Here is a 16,429-nt window from a genome sequence, read left to right as displayed (position 1 = left end):
TGTGTGAGAGAGAGAGTGGTAGTGTGTGTGAGTGAGCGAGCGGTAGTGTGTGTGTGTGTGTGAGAGTGAGAGGTAGTGTGTGTGTGTGTGTGTGTGTGTGTGTGAGTGAGAGAGAGCGCGGTTTTATGTTTTTATGCTTCTGTACAGCAGCGTTTGTCCCAGTGAGCCGCCCCACCACTGTTTTACAGGTACATGTCTTGCAAAGTACCTGAGTTTGCAGTACATCACCCCTCCTGAATCCAAAGTAATTCCAAATAGCAGACGTGCATTTTTTTTTTTTTTGGAAACCAGTTCCTCCTCACACAAGTTTGTCTCACCACACTTGCTCCCGCCTTCCGCCATCACCACGAGGCTTTTACTTGCTTTGCAATAGGGAGCGGAGTTATCCCGCGGCGCTTGTTGACATTCAAATGTGATTGGACGGCACAGAAAAATGTGCCTTTTATCGAAATTTAAGTAATTTTTGCGGTATGTGTATCGCAAACTATGATATCGCGATATCGATACTTTTTCGATATATTGTGCAGCCCTAGTGTTATTCCTCTTTTTAAATTTATTTTATGTGAAATGCCTGTGAGACAGATTAGTTCCTGTTACCACTTGCGATAATAAACAGGGATGGGAATCAAGAACCGGTTCCAAACCATCCACTGGACTGGCATGCCTGCAGAGATAGAGATGCTGGTACCTCTTTCTGACAGTCACGCATGTCAAACTCTGTCTGTGCTGCTGAAAACTTGCGACCAGAAGGAGTCATGGCCGAGATGAAGACGTGATCCAAAGCATGGCTTCATTTCAAGAAGAGAACAGTGCTACCTGCAATATCTGTAAATGGTCATTTCAAGTAAGGATGGAAAAACCAGCAATATGTTAAAACGCCTTTGGACACAACGGGCTACAATTAATTGCTTGTCGGTTGTATACAAGTTTCCCAAGTTATATCCTTTTAAAGGGGAACTGAAGTCATTTTTAAACTTGCTTTATTTCTTAATTAACATGTTATTCAATTACGTTTTCGGTTTTAGTAACCTTATATCGTGACTCGTATTGGCAACTAATTGGAATTAAAGATTATACTGATCGGCCTATTCAGTTTTTAGCCATGTTGAATTTAGTTCGCTTGGTCCACAGCAGGCGTCGGCGTCGCTTATCCGCGCGATCTTCACGAGACTTGTGCGAGACTTCGAAGCGTGACGTGTCAGCCAGGTATCAGTGCCGCCATTTTGAAAACTGTTTTCCAAACGAAATATTGCACAAAAACGAGTTTAAATGACGATTACTGCCTACTTTTTTCAAACTTTCCTGATTGCTGTCGGGTCAGCCAAGATCAGATGGACCTTATAGGTTCCAAAATAACAAAAAACCCAAGGTTACCCAAAATGGTCAAAACTGTAATATTATGGGCTTGAACATATTGGGGTCCCATACCTAAAATTTCATGTAGCATTCTCTTTCCGTTTTGAAAATATACCTCATTTTATACATGCCCCATTCTGCTAGGTTGTTGACGTTACGGACACTACATTAAAAGATATAACGGGATAGATCCACTTAAAACACCTCAAAAGCAAATGTTGATGGGGCAACGAACTGTTATGCCATAAAGTGCCCTGTCGAATGTTACAATTGAGTATAGTTACATATATTTGCTGGGTCTTCTAGTTATGTGACACGTTATCAGGGACCCCGATATTAGACAGAGAAACACAAAATTTCACAACACTTTATTAAAGCTCCAATTATTGGGCTCACAAAACATCATTTTATGCATAGTATCGGCTTATTATACTAGTTCCTTAATTAATTGACAGTTGGTTGTCCTTTCCATCAAAGATTACATAGCTTATATACTTGTTGAACAATGTTACACATAACGTTACGGACACTACACCCGTTACGGACACTACATATTGCAAATATATCTATTAATATAACAACTAAAGACGTATGAATATGTAACTAGAGCCCTACATGAGGCCAACAGGACCAATGCATGTCATAATCACCAAAAACGGTAAACAATTCTGCAGCATTCTGTTACAGCAAGACCGTTACGGACACTACAGAAAACAACGGAAATGACACGCAAAATCTTTGGCATGTGAATTTTGCAAACATATGCCCCCAGCAACAAGGTTTTTGTATCAAATCATATCACATACTACATAAAATGTCTGTATTTAATTTAAAGTGTTTATTAAAATGCATTAAATAAGATTTCTCAGGCCATTTTCAACTTTGCAGTGACAAAGAAAACAAATTAGGTTCAGCACCCCCCATTAACAAAACTATTGTGAAAGATTTCATTTTTATCGGAATTCCGTGATTCAGCTGTCAATTTGTTCCTCAAAAATCTGCTGATTTACTAAAACAGTTAGTGTCTGACAAATTATTGCCAAGTTTAAGCAGCAATGATGCATTCTGGGGTATTAAATCAAATGAACATGCGTTACATGGTGAAAATGTGCAATATGAAGAGTTTGTCTGATAAAAAAAACTGAAACATGGATTCAGTGGTGGTAAATTATGATCTGGCTTTGAAACGTCATACATTGGCAATGATAGTCTACCATTACAACATATGAAATAGTTTAATAAACATAAATAGAAGGCTGTTACATAGTGTTACATGATCTCAAACAAGTAGGTACATCTGATTGTGGCGGACCCATATCAAAACAAACAAAACTTCTGGCTTGATTCCGTCAGCATTCGAAAGCGGGCGCGTGTGTCTTTTGACAACGTTGGCAGATGTCGGTCGCTTTGATTTCCGCTGTACGTTTTACTTTCGTCCTACGATGTCTTGCACAGGTCTGAACGAATCTCGTTTACGGCCATCGCTTTGACATACGGACTGATATATTACAGAGCGTATTTCAAACACTCATAACTTGCTATAGCGGTGACAAAATAGCGATCAAAAATGCATTCCGATATTTAATAAAATGACAGAATTTTGAAAATAAAAAATTTGCCTTCAGTTCTCCTTTACGAAAAGAAGCATTGTAATTTATTTTAACATGTTCAAATGTTAGAGATAATTTTAAAAAAAGGCTGCATTGATGCTGAAAGCCTGTGTAGGCCTATTCCCCCCCCCGAAAAGTGATCAGAAATTAATAATGGCATTGGTATCACTAAAATCTTATCAATTTCCATCTCTAATAATTCAACATCTGACTAATCGGATCCCGAAATTAAATGCAGCTATACTGTGAACTACTGGAACATCTTCAGGGTCATTTTTAAAATATCTTAAATAGCTAATCGGAAATTATAAACAAATCCATTTATATATTTATAAGCAGCCCATACTACCACCACTCATCATCATTGTTTAACAGGTCGTACTATCAGTCTTGATCAAATCACAAAGCCTCAACCTCAAACACCTGCTGAAGTGACGAATTCTTAACCTTTCTTGCTCAGTGGGGATTATATGAAAACGGCGCTGATGGGGACGGCTAAAGGTTTTTGTTGAATTTCATATGAAAGCAAGAAAAAAAAAAAACCCTAAATACAACCATTAAAACCTTACCGTAGTTTTTGTTATGTTTCGGGAGAATTCCTGCGCAATTGCAAACGTAAGAGCCATGACATAACTTACAAACTACACCTAGGGCTTTGTTCTCTCTCTCTCTCTCTCTCTCTCTCTCAGAAGTCACAGCATGGTTTATATACGAGGCGCGGCACCCTGACTGAGGCTAAGATTGAGGTTATGTAATATCAGACCATAGGAAGCTCTACATTTTCAGTTCGGGGAAAAAGAAAAAAAAAAACTGAACTCAAAGCAGCCATGAACTAAATATTTCACTGTGTTCCTCTTATATCGAGCGCGTTAGTGCTGATTCAAAACAGATTAAAACACATGCTCAGCACATACACAGCAAATTCCCCAGTGTTGAAGTAACACTTTCAGTTCATTTGTGTCCAATTGGACATATATAAACACAGTACGGCATTAAATCAACACTCTGGGTGTTAATTCAACACTGCGGATTTTACTGTGTACAACTGGGTTCAACAAATTACAGAAAGAAAAAACACACACACACACACACACACCGTGTTTCAGTAAGGTGCCGGGCCACCGCCAGCTACCACAGCAACCTCAGTGACAGGTAAATGGGGTTATTTCATTAGGTTAGGGCTTTAATAATGCCGCAAACACTCTGGGTGTTAATTCAACACTGCGGATTTTACTGTGTACAACTGGGTTCAACAAATTACAGAAAGAAAAAACACACACACACACACACACACACACACACACACACACACACACACACACACACACACCGTGTTTCAGTAAGGTGCCGGGCCACCGCCAGCTACCACAGCAACCTCAGTGACAGGTAAATGGGGTTATTTCATTAGGTTAGGGCTTTAATAATGCTGCAAACACATCACTCCAAAGCCTCCAACAGGTGTTCAACCTGGGTTGACAGGAAGATCCAGAAATGGTGACTGCGAAAGACTGTTGTGTACAATACATCGTTTTCATCCTTATCAAACCATTCCAGTAAACCTTCATGCCCTGATCATCCTTGAACAGATTACGCCCATCAAGATAAAAACGTTTCGTCAGAGGATAAAAGATAAAGGTGATCGTTCAGAAGAACTTTGTACTGATATGCTATCAGTTTTCTCTTCAAGGAGAATAAAACATGCTGGCAAAATCAATAAACACCTCTCTAAAGGCTGCACGTACACTAGATCCAAAAGTTTACGGACACCTGACCATCACACCCAAACTTTGGCCATTTCAGAAGATGTCTTTGTATACTACAGCGTACAAAGAGCCCTAAATGTTCCAGCATGACAATGCTCCTGTGCACAAAGCGAGCTCTATAAAGACCAAGGTTTAACAACTGGAGTGTCCTTCTGCACTGAAGACCTTTGGGATGAACTGAAACGCCGACTGCACCTCAGACCTCCTCACTCAACATCAGCTGAGTCGTTTGATCTTACTAACGTTCTTTCAGCTGAATGATCACAGCTACACTCCAAAGTCTAGTAGGAAGAATGGAGGTTATTATGACAGTAAAGTCGGGAAAACGTGATTGTGACTGCTAATGATACGCAATCTTTCGGCTTTATGGTGCATGTTGGGAAATGATCCTGTTACAAAGTACCGTGCAGGGGCGTAGCTAGGACGGGGGGGGTCCTGGGGTGCCCGTGACTCCCCCCCCTTTGTCGGACCATACATTTTTTCAATAGCCGGATAAGAATATTAGAAAAAGCGCCCACTGTAATTTTTCTAACTTTTTTTTTTCAATTAGATTGTCACCTCAGCCTCATTAGGGTTTCTATAACCTTGTATGGACTTCCTGTGGTTTGGGCACAAAAACCCAGTTCTGCGCAAGCGCAACACGATCACAATGGAAAGCATGGTCAAGCTGCCAGTGTAGCTGCAGTCTTTTTAGTTGCAAATTACAAGTATTTCCTTTTGTGTTAATAATTTGCCATGTCAAAACAAGCGAAACTTTCCTCCTTTCGACGTGAAGACAGGTAAGCGATTTATTATATATTTTTTTTCCGTCAAAGTTGCATTTTGTGGCTTCGAAGCTAAGTTTTAGTGGCGTTTCTAGAACGCAGCATCAAGAAAACGTGGAAGAAACAGCAATCATGAAAGAGCCGGTTTCTAAGCTACCTAAAACTAGCAATGGTAATTATTTTTTGTTACATACTTTTCATAGTTGGGACTGGCGATGATGAACAGACACGATGACAGAGCAATCGACACTGACAAGATCATTGACATCTTTGCCATTTGTCAGCCACGACGCCTTTTACTTCGAAACATTTTGCCCGATGAGCAGCAAGACAACAAGAACAGAGAGATCTGCATCGGTTGTCTAGGGTAAGATGTCGAGCCGCTACCCATACACTGCCGGATAAAGCTGATTTGGCCTAATCGTTGTCCGACATCTCAACAGCTCGCAACGTGAGATGAAAGAATGATGCAAAGACCATGTTATTTTCTCAAATGTATTCAATGTATTTTTTGCATTTACAAACCTGCGGGTATGTACTCAGGCTGCCAGTCAGTGTGTGACACCCCCCCTTTGAAAAATCTTAGCTACGCCCCTGCCATAGAATACGTTTAGGAAAGCTAATGAACTTTTTTTTTTACATTCCAAAGATCTGGCACAAAGGAAATGTTTTTAACAATCTTAATCTACCAGTGAATCGGCTGAATGCTCTGAATTATTAGTGTGTTACAGATTAATATCTGCTGACAGGGCCTTGTACTACCACTCAGATGTGAGAAGTACATGATGTTCTTTCGGTAGTGTTCATCAACACACGCAGTCATCTAAAATACTGAAATGACTTCAGAGTGTTTTGTTTTCTCCTTTACTGTTTGCAGAGCTTAACGTGATCAAACCGCCTCCCGGAGGCTCACGCTATTCTCAAACTCCTATACTATTCTGGTACAGCTTGAATCAAAGGAATCTGGGTGTGTTATGGCCTTGTATGGATACTTGGGGGAAAAAAGGCATTTCATTCTTCAAAACATGTTACGTAATAATACATTTCTAATTACTGCGAATGAAGCTGTCATATAATGACAATAAAATCATATCAATAATGAGAAAAACCAAATCTCGATGACGTCATCATAAAGCCAAACAGGTGACAAATTAAAGGAAAAGCTAACATGAATGACCACCTTGGCATTGATGCTACAAGTCTCTGAAGCTGTTCCGATAATAATCGAAATTTTCTGAAAGATTTCCCTTCAGCTGGTCTTTTGAGGATGCGGTGGAGCACGCTATCGAACGCATCGCTCAAAAATCTCCCCCAAACATCTGATTAGGCCAAGATCTGGTAACTGCAAAGAACACAGCATATGGTTTAAATTCTCATCAAAGCATTCAGTGAGCCTCAGGGCCCTGTGGGTGTGGGCGGAGTCATCCCGGAAGAGACCACAGCTACTGGGATAGGACAAAAGTGATCAGTCTCTGTTTAAAAAAATAAATAAATAAATAAATAAATAAATAAATAGCAAAATAAATAATGTCCTTCAATACAGCATAACACCAGTTTTTCCCCTTTCCTTTGTCACTTGTCTGTATGAATTTATATTCAGGGCATACATACTGGGGCATCCAGTGGTGCAACTAAAATTATAGCTTTGACAATTAAAGTGTTTTGAAGCCACCTATCCGCATAAGCATTTCCTCATACTGCAGGACAGTAATTATCATGCAATGAAAAACACACGCTGAAAAAAATTTAACTGCTCTTCACTGTTACGGTGCCAAAATAAACAAGGAAGAGAAATGAAAATATAGGCAAAGTTCACACGTTACGCATGTAAATGTTCAAAAGTCTTAAATGTGTGTGTGTCGGAGTCTGATCTGAACACTCTCTCCTAGTTAAGATGCTCTTTGCATTAAGAGGCTTTTGGGAAACCCACCACTGATTGATCTGTGTCGTGTCACAGTTCTGTCGTATTACTCATCCATTTCACTTTTGCTTATTATGTAAATTAATCCCTGGAATGAAGTCTCAAGTTCATATTTACGCCACCAAACCCAAACGCCCAAATCCAAAGCCCTTAAAGGAACAGTCCACCGTACTTCCATAATGAAATATGCTCTTATCTGAATTGAGACGAGCTGATCCGTACCTCTCCGAGCTTTGCGCGACCTCCCAGTCAGACGCGCTGTCACTCCTGTTAGCAATGTAGCTAGGCTCAGTATGGCCAACGGTATTTTTTGGGGCTGTAGTTAGATGCGACCAAACTCTTCCACGTTTTTCCTGTTTACATAGGTTTATATGACCAGTGGTATGAAAAAAGTTCAGTTACACAAATTGAAACGTAGCGATTTTCTATGCTATGGAAAGTGCGCACTATAATGACAGGCGTACTAACACCTTCTGCGCGCTTCGGCAGCGCATTGATATCTGAGCTCCGTATCAATGCGCTGCCGAAGCGTGCAGAAGGTGTTAGTACGCCTGTCATTATAGTGCGGACTTTCCATAGCATAGAAAATCGCTACGTTTCAATTTGTGTAACTGAACTTGTTTCATATCACTGGTCATATAAACCTATGTAAACAGGAAAAACGCGGAAGAGTTTGGTCGCATCTAACTACAGCCCCCAAAAATACCATTGGCCATACTGAGCCTAGCTACATTGCTAATAGGGATGGCGAAAACTAAAAAAAATCTTGGCCGACCACCGAGCCTCATTAGCCGGTTAAAGTCGGTTAACCTACGAGTTTAAAATTCTAGAATTGGAATTATTACAGGGATGCAAACGGCGCACCTTTTGGCGGATGCCGCCCTCTCCACGGTTAAATTGCGCAGATCCGACCTTCCTTTCCCAAGGGGGGGGGGCGTTGGAGCGTCCGACCACAAGTTCATCAAAGCAAATTCTGCATATAAGCAAATGCCGCCACAGTCCACGAAACACAGGAAGTACAAGCACGAGAAGAAAACAGCAAATCAGAAAGCCGCACACGCCCGCGCCTAAGCCGCGCAAAATTTAATGTACAGTTTAATAATCTGATTGCGCTGCTTCCGCGCAAACGCGCGCAGCCCCCCGATCCACTGCCCTCCTCCCCCACGCCTCATGGACTGCAACGGCACCCGCCTATTTAGTAATTTTAATACAGAATCCACCTTGAAATTACAATCAGACACTCCAACGCCCCCCCCCCCAAAAAAAACGGATCTGCGCGATTCAAAAAAAAGTCGGCATCTGCGCCTTTAGTTTGTGTGGAGAGATATGATCTGCAATAACTTGCATTGTTGGCTACAGACCGAAACATACTTTCAGAATGCACTGGCCAAGGCAGGACTAAACTCGATGTGCCTTCTAATAATAATTTTAAAAAAAAACAGAATAGTAATTTGTAAGCTAAAAAGCCTGTGTCTACACTTTTCTTTCGCCGAGTGGCAGCTGGGCGGGACATGACTGAATGGGTGTTTCTGATTTGTCAGCTGTCTTTAACTGTGGCAGGAGGGCAGGACATGACTGAATGGGTGTTTCTGATTTGTCAGCTGTCGTCCTTACACCGCATGGCATGCCCCAAGCGTTTACAACACGGAATTCCAGGTTCTCCGCTCCAAAATCGGCAGCTTCAAAACGATTGATTTTTTTTTTTTTTAACCGACAACCAAAAAAAAATTTAACCGGTTGACGTTGATTCGGTCAACCATCGGTCAACCGGTCATCGGTTAACATCCCTAATTGCTAACAGGAGTGACAGCGCGTCTGACTGCGTCTGACTGACTGGGAGGTCGCGCAAAGCTCGGAGAGGTACGGAGCAGCTCGTCTCAATTCAGATAAGAGCATATTTCATTATGGAAGTACGGTGGACTGTTCCTTTAAAGTGCATATTCTGGAACAATTTCGTTTTTTTTTAAAATATGAAAGTATGTCCCTTTACACACTCATCCAGAAGGGTAATTTTGCACAAGGCCATCTGTCTACAGCAGAAAAAAATAAAACGCGTCTGGAAAAATCCCAAGGGAGTCTGGAGCCAGATTTGTGACGTTATCTGCGGAAGCGCCAGCAGGCTGGGAGGGTTTTGCACGGTTTCAGTGCACAGCCTGTGTAGACCAAGCGCTCCCGTTTCTCTCTCACTGTCCGGTCTTTTGGAAAACGATGAGTACTAATCCCATCAAGATTGGTGTTGCTACACCCTCCTACGATACATCTGTTAACCATTTTAATAATTACGCGATAACGTTGAAGAAATTTGCAGAAAACCACCAGGTCGTTTTCTCATAAACAAACCAGCGCTGACGTAGGATTCAGAGGGAGGCGTCCCGCAAGCGACATCACGAAAATCAATGTTTGCCAGGAAATCCAAATGGCAAGTTTTTTCAGAGGCGGACCAATCCGCCTCAAATGGCTCGATTTCAACTGAATTTTTCTGGTATTGTGCAAGGTAAAAAAAATTGCGCAAAATGTGACAGATATTTTACCAAAGTTTAATATAAAATAGGAGAATTACACTGATCTTGCTCCTGAATTTACCCGTGATATGCCCTTTAAGCCTTTAAGGTTCGCTTCCCAGTTCTTTGAGAATGCGTTCGATTTATGATAAATACACACACAATCCAACCTAAAACATCCTTTCAGGTCATAATTACAACTAGGAGCTTCAGAAACAATTCTGATTGGTGGAAAAAGTCACAAACCTATCCTGATCCTAAAGCTCCAATGGGCTACTGTGCTTTGGTTGAAACTAAACCGAGTGCTAAAGAAATGACAGCTAATATAATATAATATAATATATAATAATTATGATGAGCTGCAGTGTTCTCACATCACATTTAAAAGCTCTTATTCGAGTCTGAGTAGTGTTTATATTTTCTCTCAATATATTTAACTGTGAGATGAGTGCATGCACCAAGTAAAACAGTAACGTCGGTGTATTTTGGTCAACGTTTCCCGATTTACAAAAGATCATCCGTATCTGATAATCGAAACGCCTAGTAAAACATTCAACTGAGAGACAGATGGCAGGTGGTGGGATTCAGGATGTCGCATTAATTATAGCTTCAGCATTGAGGTGCGGGTAGGTTTCCAATGAAAGTCAAGTTATAATTCAGCTTGATTTTGTCACGGCAGAGAAATTTTCAGCACTGGGATAGAACATGAATGTAGGGAAAGACGAACAGGCCTTGTAGCATGACGATCAAAAGAACAGCGATGTGGCATCTGGGACGGCCCACAACACCCTGACAAAAAGTTTAGCATGTCAAAATTTTTGGATTTTCTTGCCTGGAGTGACAGCTCCTACAACAGCCATGATTGACAATTTCTTGTCCCTCCTCCCCGACGACACACAAGGACACGAACGATGACTGGCCGGGGTCAAACCTGTAGTGTTGCCAGTCTCCTGATCAAAAACACGGCAATATTTTATAGCGCTATGATTGTCCAATCGGACACGGTGACTGTCGTGAAAGACAAAAATATCATGTCATCTGATCCTGATCCTGGGAGACTATTAACTTAAAAAATTTAAAAATTAAAATAAAAAAACTAGCCCTGGCATGAAACCTGATTGGCCCACGCATAGACACCAGGTTATGTCTTTAGTTGCCAACTGCACCGTGTGTGTGTGTGTGTGTGTGTGTGTGTGTGTGTGTGAGAGAGAGAGAGTGAGTCTGATCTGAATACTCTCTCCTAGTTAAGATGCTCTTTGCATTAAGAGGCTTTTATGAAACCCACCACTGATTGATCTGTGTCGTGTCACAGTTCTGTTGTATTACTCATCCATTTCACTCCTGCTTATTATGTAAATTAATCCCTGGAATGAAGTCGCAAGTTCATATTTGTGTCACCAAACCCAGACGCCCAAATCCAAAGCCCTTAAGCCTTGCTTCACAGTTCTTTGACATGGCGTTCGATTTATGATAAATACACACATAATCACACACAATTTTAACAACAGCTAGATCAGGCTGTCAGAGACTGGACATAACAAAACAATACTGCTGCACTTGAATTAACCAGAATCCTGTGCAAGTCTGAGCTCAGCCTTTGTTGGGCTTTGACTTTGTGGGCGGCACGGTGGTGTAGTGGTTAGCACGGTCGCCTCACAGCAAGAAGGTTCTGGGTTCGAACCCAGCGGCTGGCGAGGGCCTTTCTGTGTGGTGTTTGCATTGCGTGGGTTTCCTCCGGTTTCCCCCACAATCCAAAGACATGCAGGTTAGGTTAATATGGGACGGCCTTGGGCTGAGGTGCCCTTGAGCGAGGCACCGAACTCCCAGGTACTGTTGGCATGGCTGCCCACTGCTCTGGGTATGTGTGTGTGCTCATTGCGCACGTGTGTGTTCACTGCTTCAGATGGGCTAAATGCAGAGGGGAAATTTCACAAGTGTGTGATGAATAAAGTTGTGCTTTCTTTCTTTGTCTGATTGAGAGATAGAAACGATGGGACATAAATAGAAAAAAACAGCTCGCTCAGAAATACGTCGACGCCGGGATTCAAGCTGAAAAATCAGTCCCTATCCTGAACAGCAAGTCTGTTCTTCATCTTATAATTACAGATGTGCTTCAAATTATAAATACATCCCTGGAGACTGGCGTTGTTCCTGTGTCCCTAAAAAAAGCCCCTACTTAAAAAAAATAACCTGGATCCTTCAGTATTAAATAACTACAGGCCAATATCAAATTTATCGTTCATCGGGAAAATCCTTGAAAAAATTGTCTTCAATCAATTAACTGCCTTCTTGATATCAAACAGCCATTTTGATAATTTTCAGTCAGGATTTCGTGCCAATCATAGCACTGAAACAGCGCTGATTAAAGTTATAAATGACATACGTCTTAATACTGATGCAGGCAAAACATCGGACCTGGTATTACTGGACCTCAGTGCAGCTTTTGATACTGTTGATCACAACATACTGCTATATCGACTTGAACACTGGGTTGGATTGACTGGTAAAGTTATCAACTGGTTAAATTCATACTTAAAAGATAGAAGCTTCTTTGTTACCCTGGGAAATTGTTCCTCAACGTCAATGTCCTTGACCTGTGGTGTCCCCCAGGGGTCGATTCTTGGACCATTACTTTTCAACCTTTATATGCTCCCACTTGGGCAAATTATCAATAAAAATTCAATTTTGTATCACTGCTATGCAGATGACACCCAAATTTATTTTGCTCTATCACCTAATGATTATGCCCCCCTTGAATGTCTCTACCAGTGTATCGATCAAATCAATAGCTGGATGTCACAAAATTTTCTTCAGCTGGACACAGATAAAACAGAAGTAATTCTATTTGGAAAAAAAGATGAAAGACTCAGGATTACCACTATTCTTGACACAAAAGGGATTAAAACTAAAGAAATGGTTAAAAATCTTGGTGTTTTCATTGACAGCGAGCTAAACTTTGACAGTCACATGAAAGCAATCACTAAAACGGCATTTTATCACCTAAAAAACATTTCCAAACTAAGAGGACTTGTGTCAAAAAATGATCTGGAAAAACTAATACATGCCTTCATCTCTAGTAGGGTTGATTACTGCAATGGCCTTTTCACAGGCCTGCCAAAAAAGACCATCAAACGACTTCAGCTGGTTCAAAATGCAGCGGCGAGGGTTCTCACACGAACAAAAAGAACAGAGCGCATTACTCCAATTCTAAGGTCCCTTCACTGGCTTCCAGTAAGCTACAGAATTGACTTTAAAGCATTGCTGCTGGTGTACAAATCTCTAAATGGTACAGGGCCCAATTACCTCTCTGATATGTTGCAGCGGCCTAACCCAATCAGATCTACCAGATCGAAACAGAAAAATTTACTATTAAAACCAGTTGTTAAAACAAAGTATGGTGAAGCAGCTTTTAGCTACTATGCAGTACAGCTATGGAACCAACTCCCAGAGGACATTAAAAATGCTCCTGCTGTTGGCAGCTTCAAATCTAGGTTAAAGACCAAGCTGTTTTCAGATGCTTTCTGTTAAATAATTAATATTGTCTTCTTTACATTTTTTATAATCTTTACTTTCTCTGCATGTTTTAAATTTACTTTAACTTTATTCTATTTTATTCTTTATTCTATTCTGCTGGTTTCTTTTTTCTCCTCCTATTTGAACTACTACTTCATTTTATTATTTTATTTCTACTATTGTTTAATTCTTATTATTTTCTTTTAATTCTTTTAATTCTTTTAATTGTTTTTGAATAAAAATAAAATTATTTTATGTAATTTTATTTCTCTATTGTTTACTGTTTTTGTTTTTACTTCTGTAAAGCACATTGAACTGCCATTGTGTATGAAATATGCTATATAAATAAACTTGCCTTGCCTTGAACAGCACTCTAGAGCACTCAGCCACGGAGGATTACACTGTGAGCTGAGGTTATATAATATGACACTTACACAGCTGTGCGACTCTGGAATCGCTACCAGAGGCTGGCACGCCAATTACATTCTTAAATACGCTCGAACTCGGTTAAACATAGACAGACAGACAGGTGCCTCTATAGGTTTCAGCCAAAGGCTGAGCCAAAAACAACACGCACCTGTGTGAAACTGTGCAGCATGTGAGAGCAGCATGACTGTTTAAAACAACAACAACAACAAAATCCCCTTTATCTACACTCTACGTAATCATGCTAAAGAACCTGGTGTAAAAAAAAAAACCAAAAGTCCCCTAAAAAGCTAGTCAAGTGACCAAACCTGAAACTTGAGGCCACTTAGAAGAGCACAAGGGGACCGGGCGATACACAAGCACGCGTGTGCGCGTGCACGAGCAAGGATTCTCTCGGCTACTCCAAATACTGGAAGAGGTGACGTCATGGGAGGGTATTTAATGAGGGACTACCCCGCTGTAACCTCAAAAAATGTGAGAAAGACCAAAAAGAACAAAAGGCGAGCACTTCTACCTGCTTATAGCATGGGCATAAAGACTTGTATCATTTATGCGGCGGGAAAGACATGGCACTTGCTTGTTTTTTCCTTTTGTTTGTTTTTCCTGTACAAACAAACGTGTGTAAAACATATTTCAGATTATATATATATATATATATATATATATATATATATATATATATATATATAGTACTATACAATAGACCTTGGGATAAACTTAGAAAAAAAGGGTTAAGATATTTAATCTCACTGCATAATATATGACTTATAATTACATTTATATTATTATTATAAACCCTAATATCTGTATCCACTGCACTGTATATAGTCTATATATAAAATGCTAGAAATAAAAAAAAAGTTACAGAAACACGTTTTAAAACACTCCTGTGTGTGTGTGTGTGTGTATGTATATATATATATATATATTATATATATAAAATTGTATTACTTTTATGTGATATATATAATCAAATAAAAGTAATACAATTTTATATTTCGATATTTAAATTATTAGCATTTATGCTACACAGACACACCGGTATTGAGTGGCATTACATTAGTCCAAGTACCTTGACATGCTTACATAAACTGTACAATCTTTAATTAAGGGTAAGTGGATTTTAAACACATTTCAACATTTGTCAGGATGTAAAAATGTAAATAATTTAGTATCTCTAACTCTTACAGAAAGTAAACTGTTAAGTTAAAGAAGCTGACTGACTGACGGAACAGCGGTGGGTTTTGTAAATGACTATCGAGTGTCGTTACTTACCCTTTATGGATGTGACTTGACAAAATATGAGGAGGAAAAAACTTGTTAAAGTCTTGCGACTCCTCTCTACGGACAATTCTGCCAAATAAACCGTATTCAACCCTGATATTTATTTGTTATGAACTATGTATGTACGGAATAACTAACCGACACCAGCCTCCTGTTAACTTTACAGTAGCTGCAGCAGTGTAGTCTGTAACGTTCCGACGATGATTGACAGGTCTTTGAGGAATTGCCGCGCGAGGGCGGGACGACATCCAATCAGAACGCCGAAGAGGCGTCAAGGAGGCGGGATTGAAAGCCAGCACGGTTGTATACGCCTGTGTTTTTGGCCCTTAGTCGGTTGGCTGTTCCGTAATTTCCTCCCTCCCGCCGTACCTCGCTCTGCTGAAGGCTGAGTGCGGAGGGCGCGCGGCTGAGTTCCCGGAACAGCCCGGCTGGAAGTCATCTGAATTACTGGCAGTGCTTGCGTCATCACAACTTTACCTCAATGAAAGTGAGGGATATTGGCAGCTTAGCATTATGAATCCTTATTTATTCTTATGAAGGTCACTGCTGCATAGAAACAACTGTGGATGGTCAAATAACAAACAAGATTAAGTGCTAAGAATGTGTTGTTGTGATATGAAATGTTACTGGATGTAAAAAACACTTTTATTTAATCATAAACTGAGATTGAAGGCCTACACAATCAGCACAATCCCCTCCCCACACTCTCTCTCTCTCTCTCTCTCTTTACTATCTTCATCAAGATCTTCCATTGGCATAATTGTTAATGCTGCTAATTAATGCTTTTACAAAAAAAATTAATAGAGGATATAACATAATTGTGCGAAGATATGAAGCCTATCTTCATGTGGTGAATGGATAGATCACAAGGCGAATTGTCAACATGAGAAGAGAAACTTCATATCTTCACACGATGGTGTAATGTCCTTTATATTACCATATGGACACACACACACACAAAACACGTTAATCAAAAGAATTTTAATTTTGAGCTGGTTCGCTATTTTGACAATGCGTGTCTAGTGAGCAGGAAAACACCGGGAGTGACATCATCAGAGTGAAATACACATACAGGACACTTTTTCAATGGAATAAAAACGTGTTCTATTCCCTTCTCGTGGGTTTCATTCATTTGGTTTGATAGCATGCAATATTGTTAGCATACCGCTTATCCTACGTGTGTTACGTCACTCTACCCAATGGAGAATGAGCGTTCAATATGGTTTACGATATTGCACGGTTGTCGAGACAAAATGACATCACACGTCGAAGATGTAAAAATTCCATGCTA

At 40.3% G+C, this 16,429-nt stretch overlaps 1 protein-coding gene across 3 annotated transcripts in view; it reads right to left on the bottom strand.

Annotated features, from left to right (window-relative positions):
* Window positions 1–15,329, bottom strand: part of stat3 (signal transducer and activator of transcription 3 (acute-phase response factor)) — a 94,062-nt gene extending 78,733 nt beyond the window's left edge. For 2 of the 3 annotated variants that reach the window (XM_060901973.1, XM_060901974.1), the window contains exon 1: window positions 3,536–3,618. In XM_060901973.1, coding sequence (XP_060757956.1) covers window positions 3,536–3,592 — 57 coding nt within the window. In that variant the 5' untranslated portion in view covers window positions 3,593–3,618. Of the gene's footprint in view, window positions 1–3,535; window positions 3,619–15,129 lie in introns of those variants that run through there. The other variant, XM_060901975.1, reaches the window with a different exon arrangement.
* Between the last annotated feature and the right edge of the window lie 1,100 nt (window positions 15,330–16,429).

The sequence above is a fragment of the Neoarius graeffei genome, chromosome 20 (genome assembly GCF_027579695.1).
Source record: "Neoarius graeffei isolate fNeoGra1 chromosome 20, fNeoGra1.pri, whole genome shotgun sequence".
NCBI lineage: Eukaryota > Metazoa > Chordata > Actinopteri > Siluriformes > Ariidae > Neoarius > Neoarius graeffei.
Note: the sequence above shows the minus strand (reverse complement) of the source record. Positions and strands in the feature narration are given on the sequence as shown.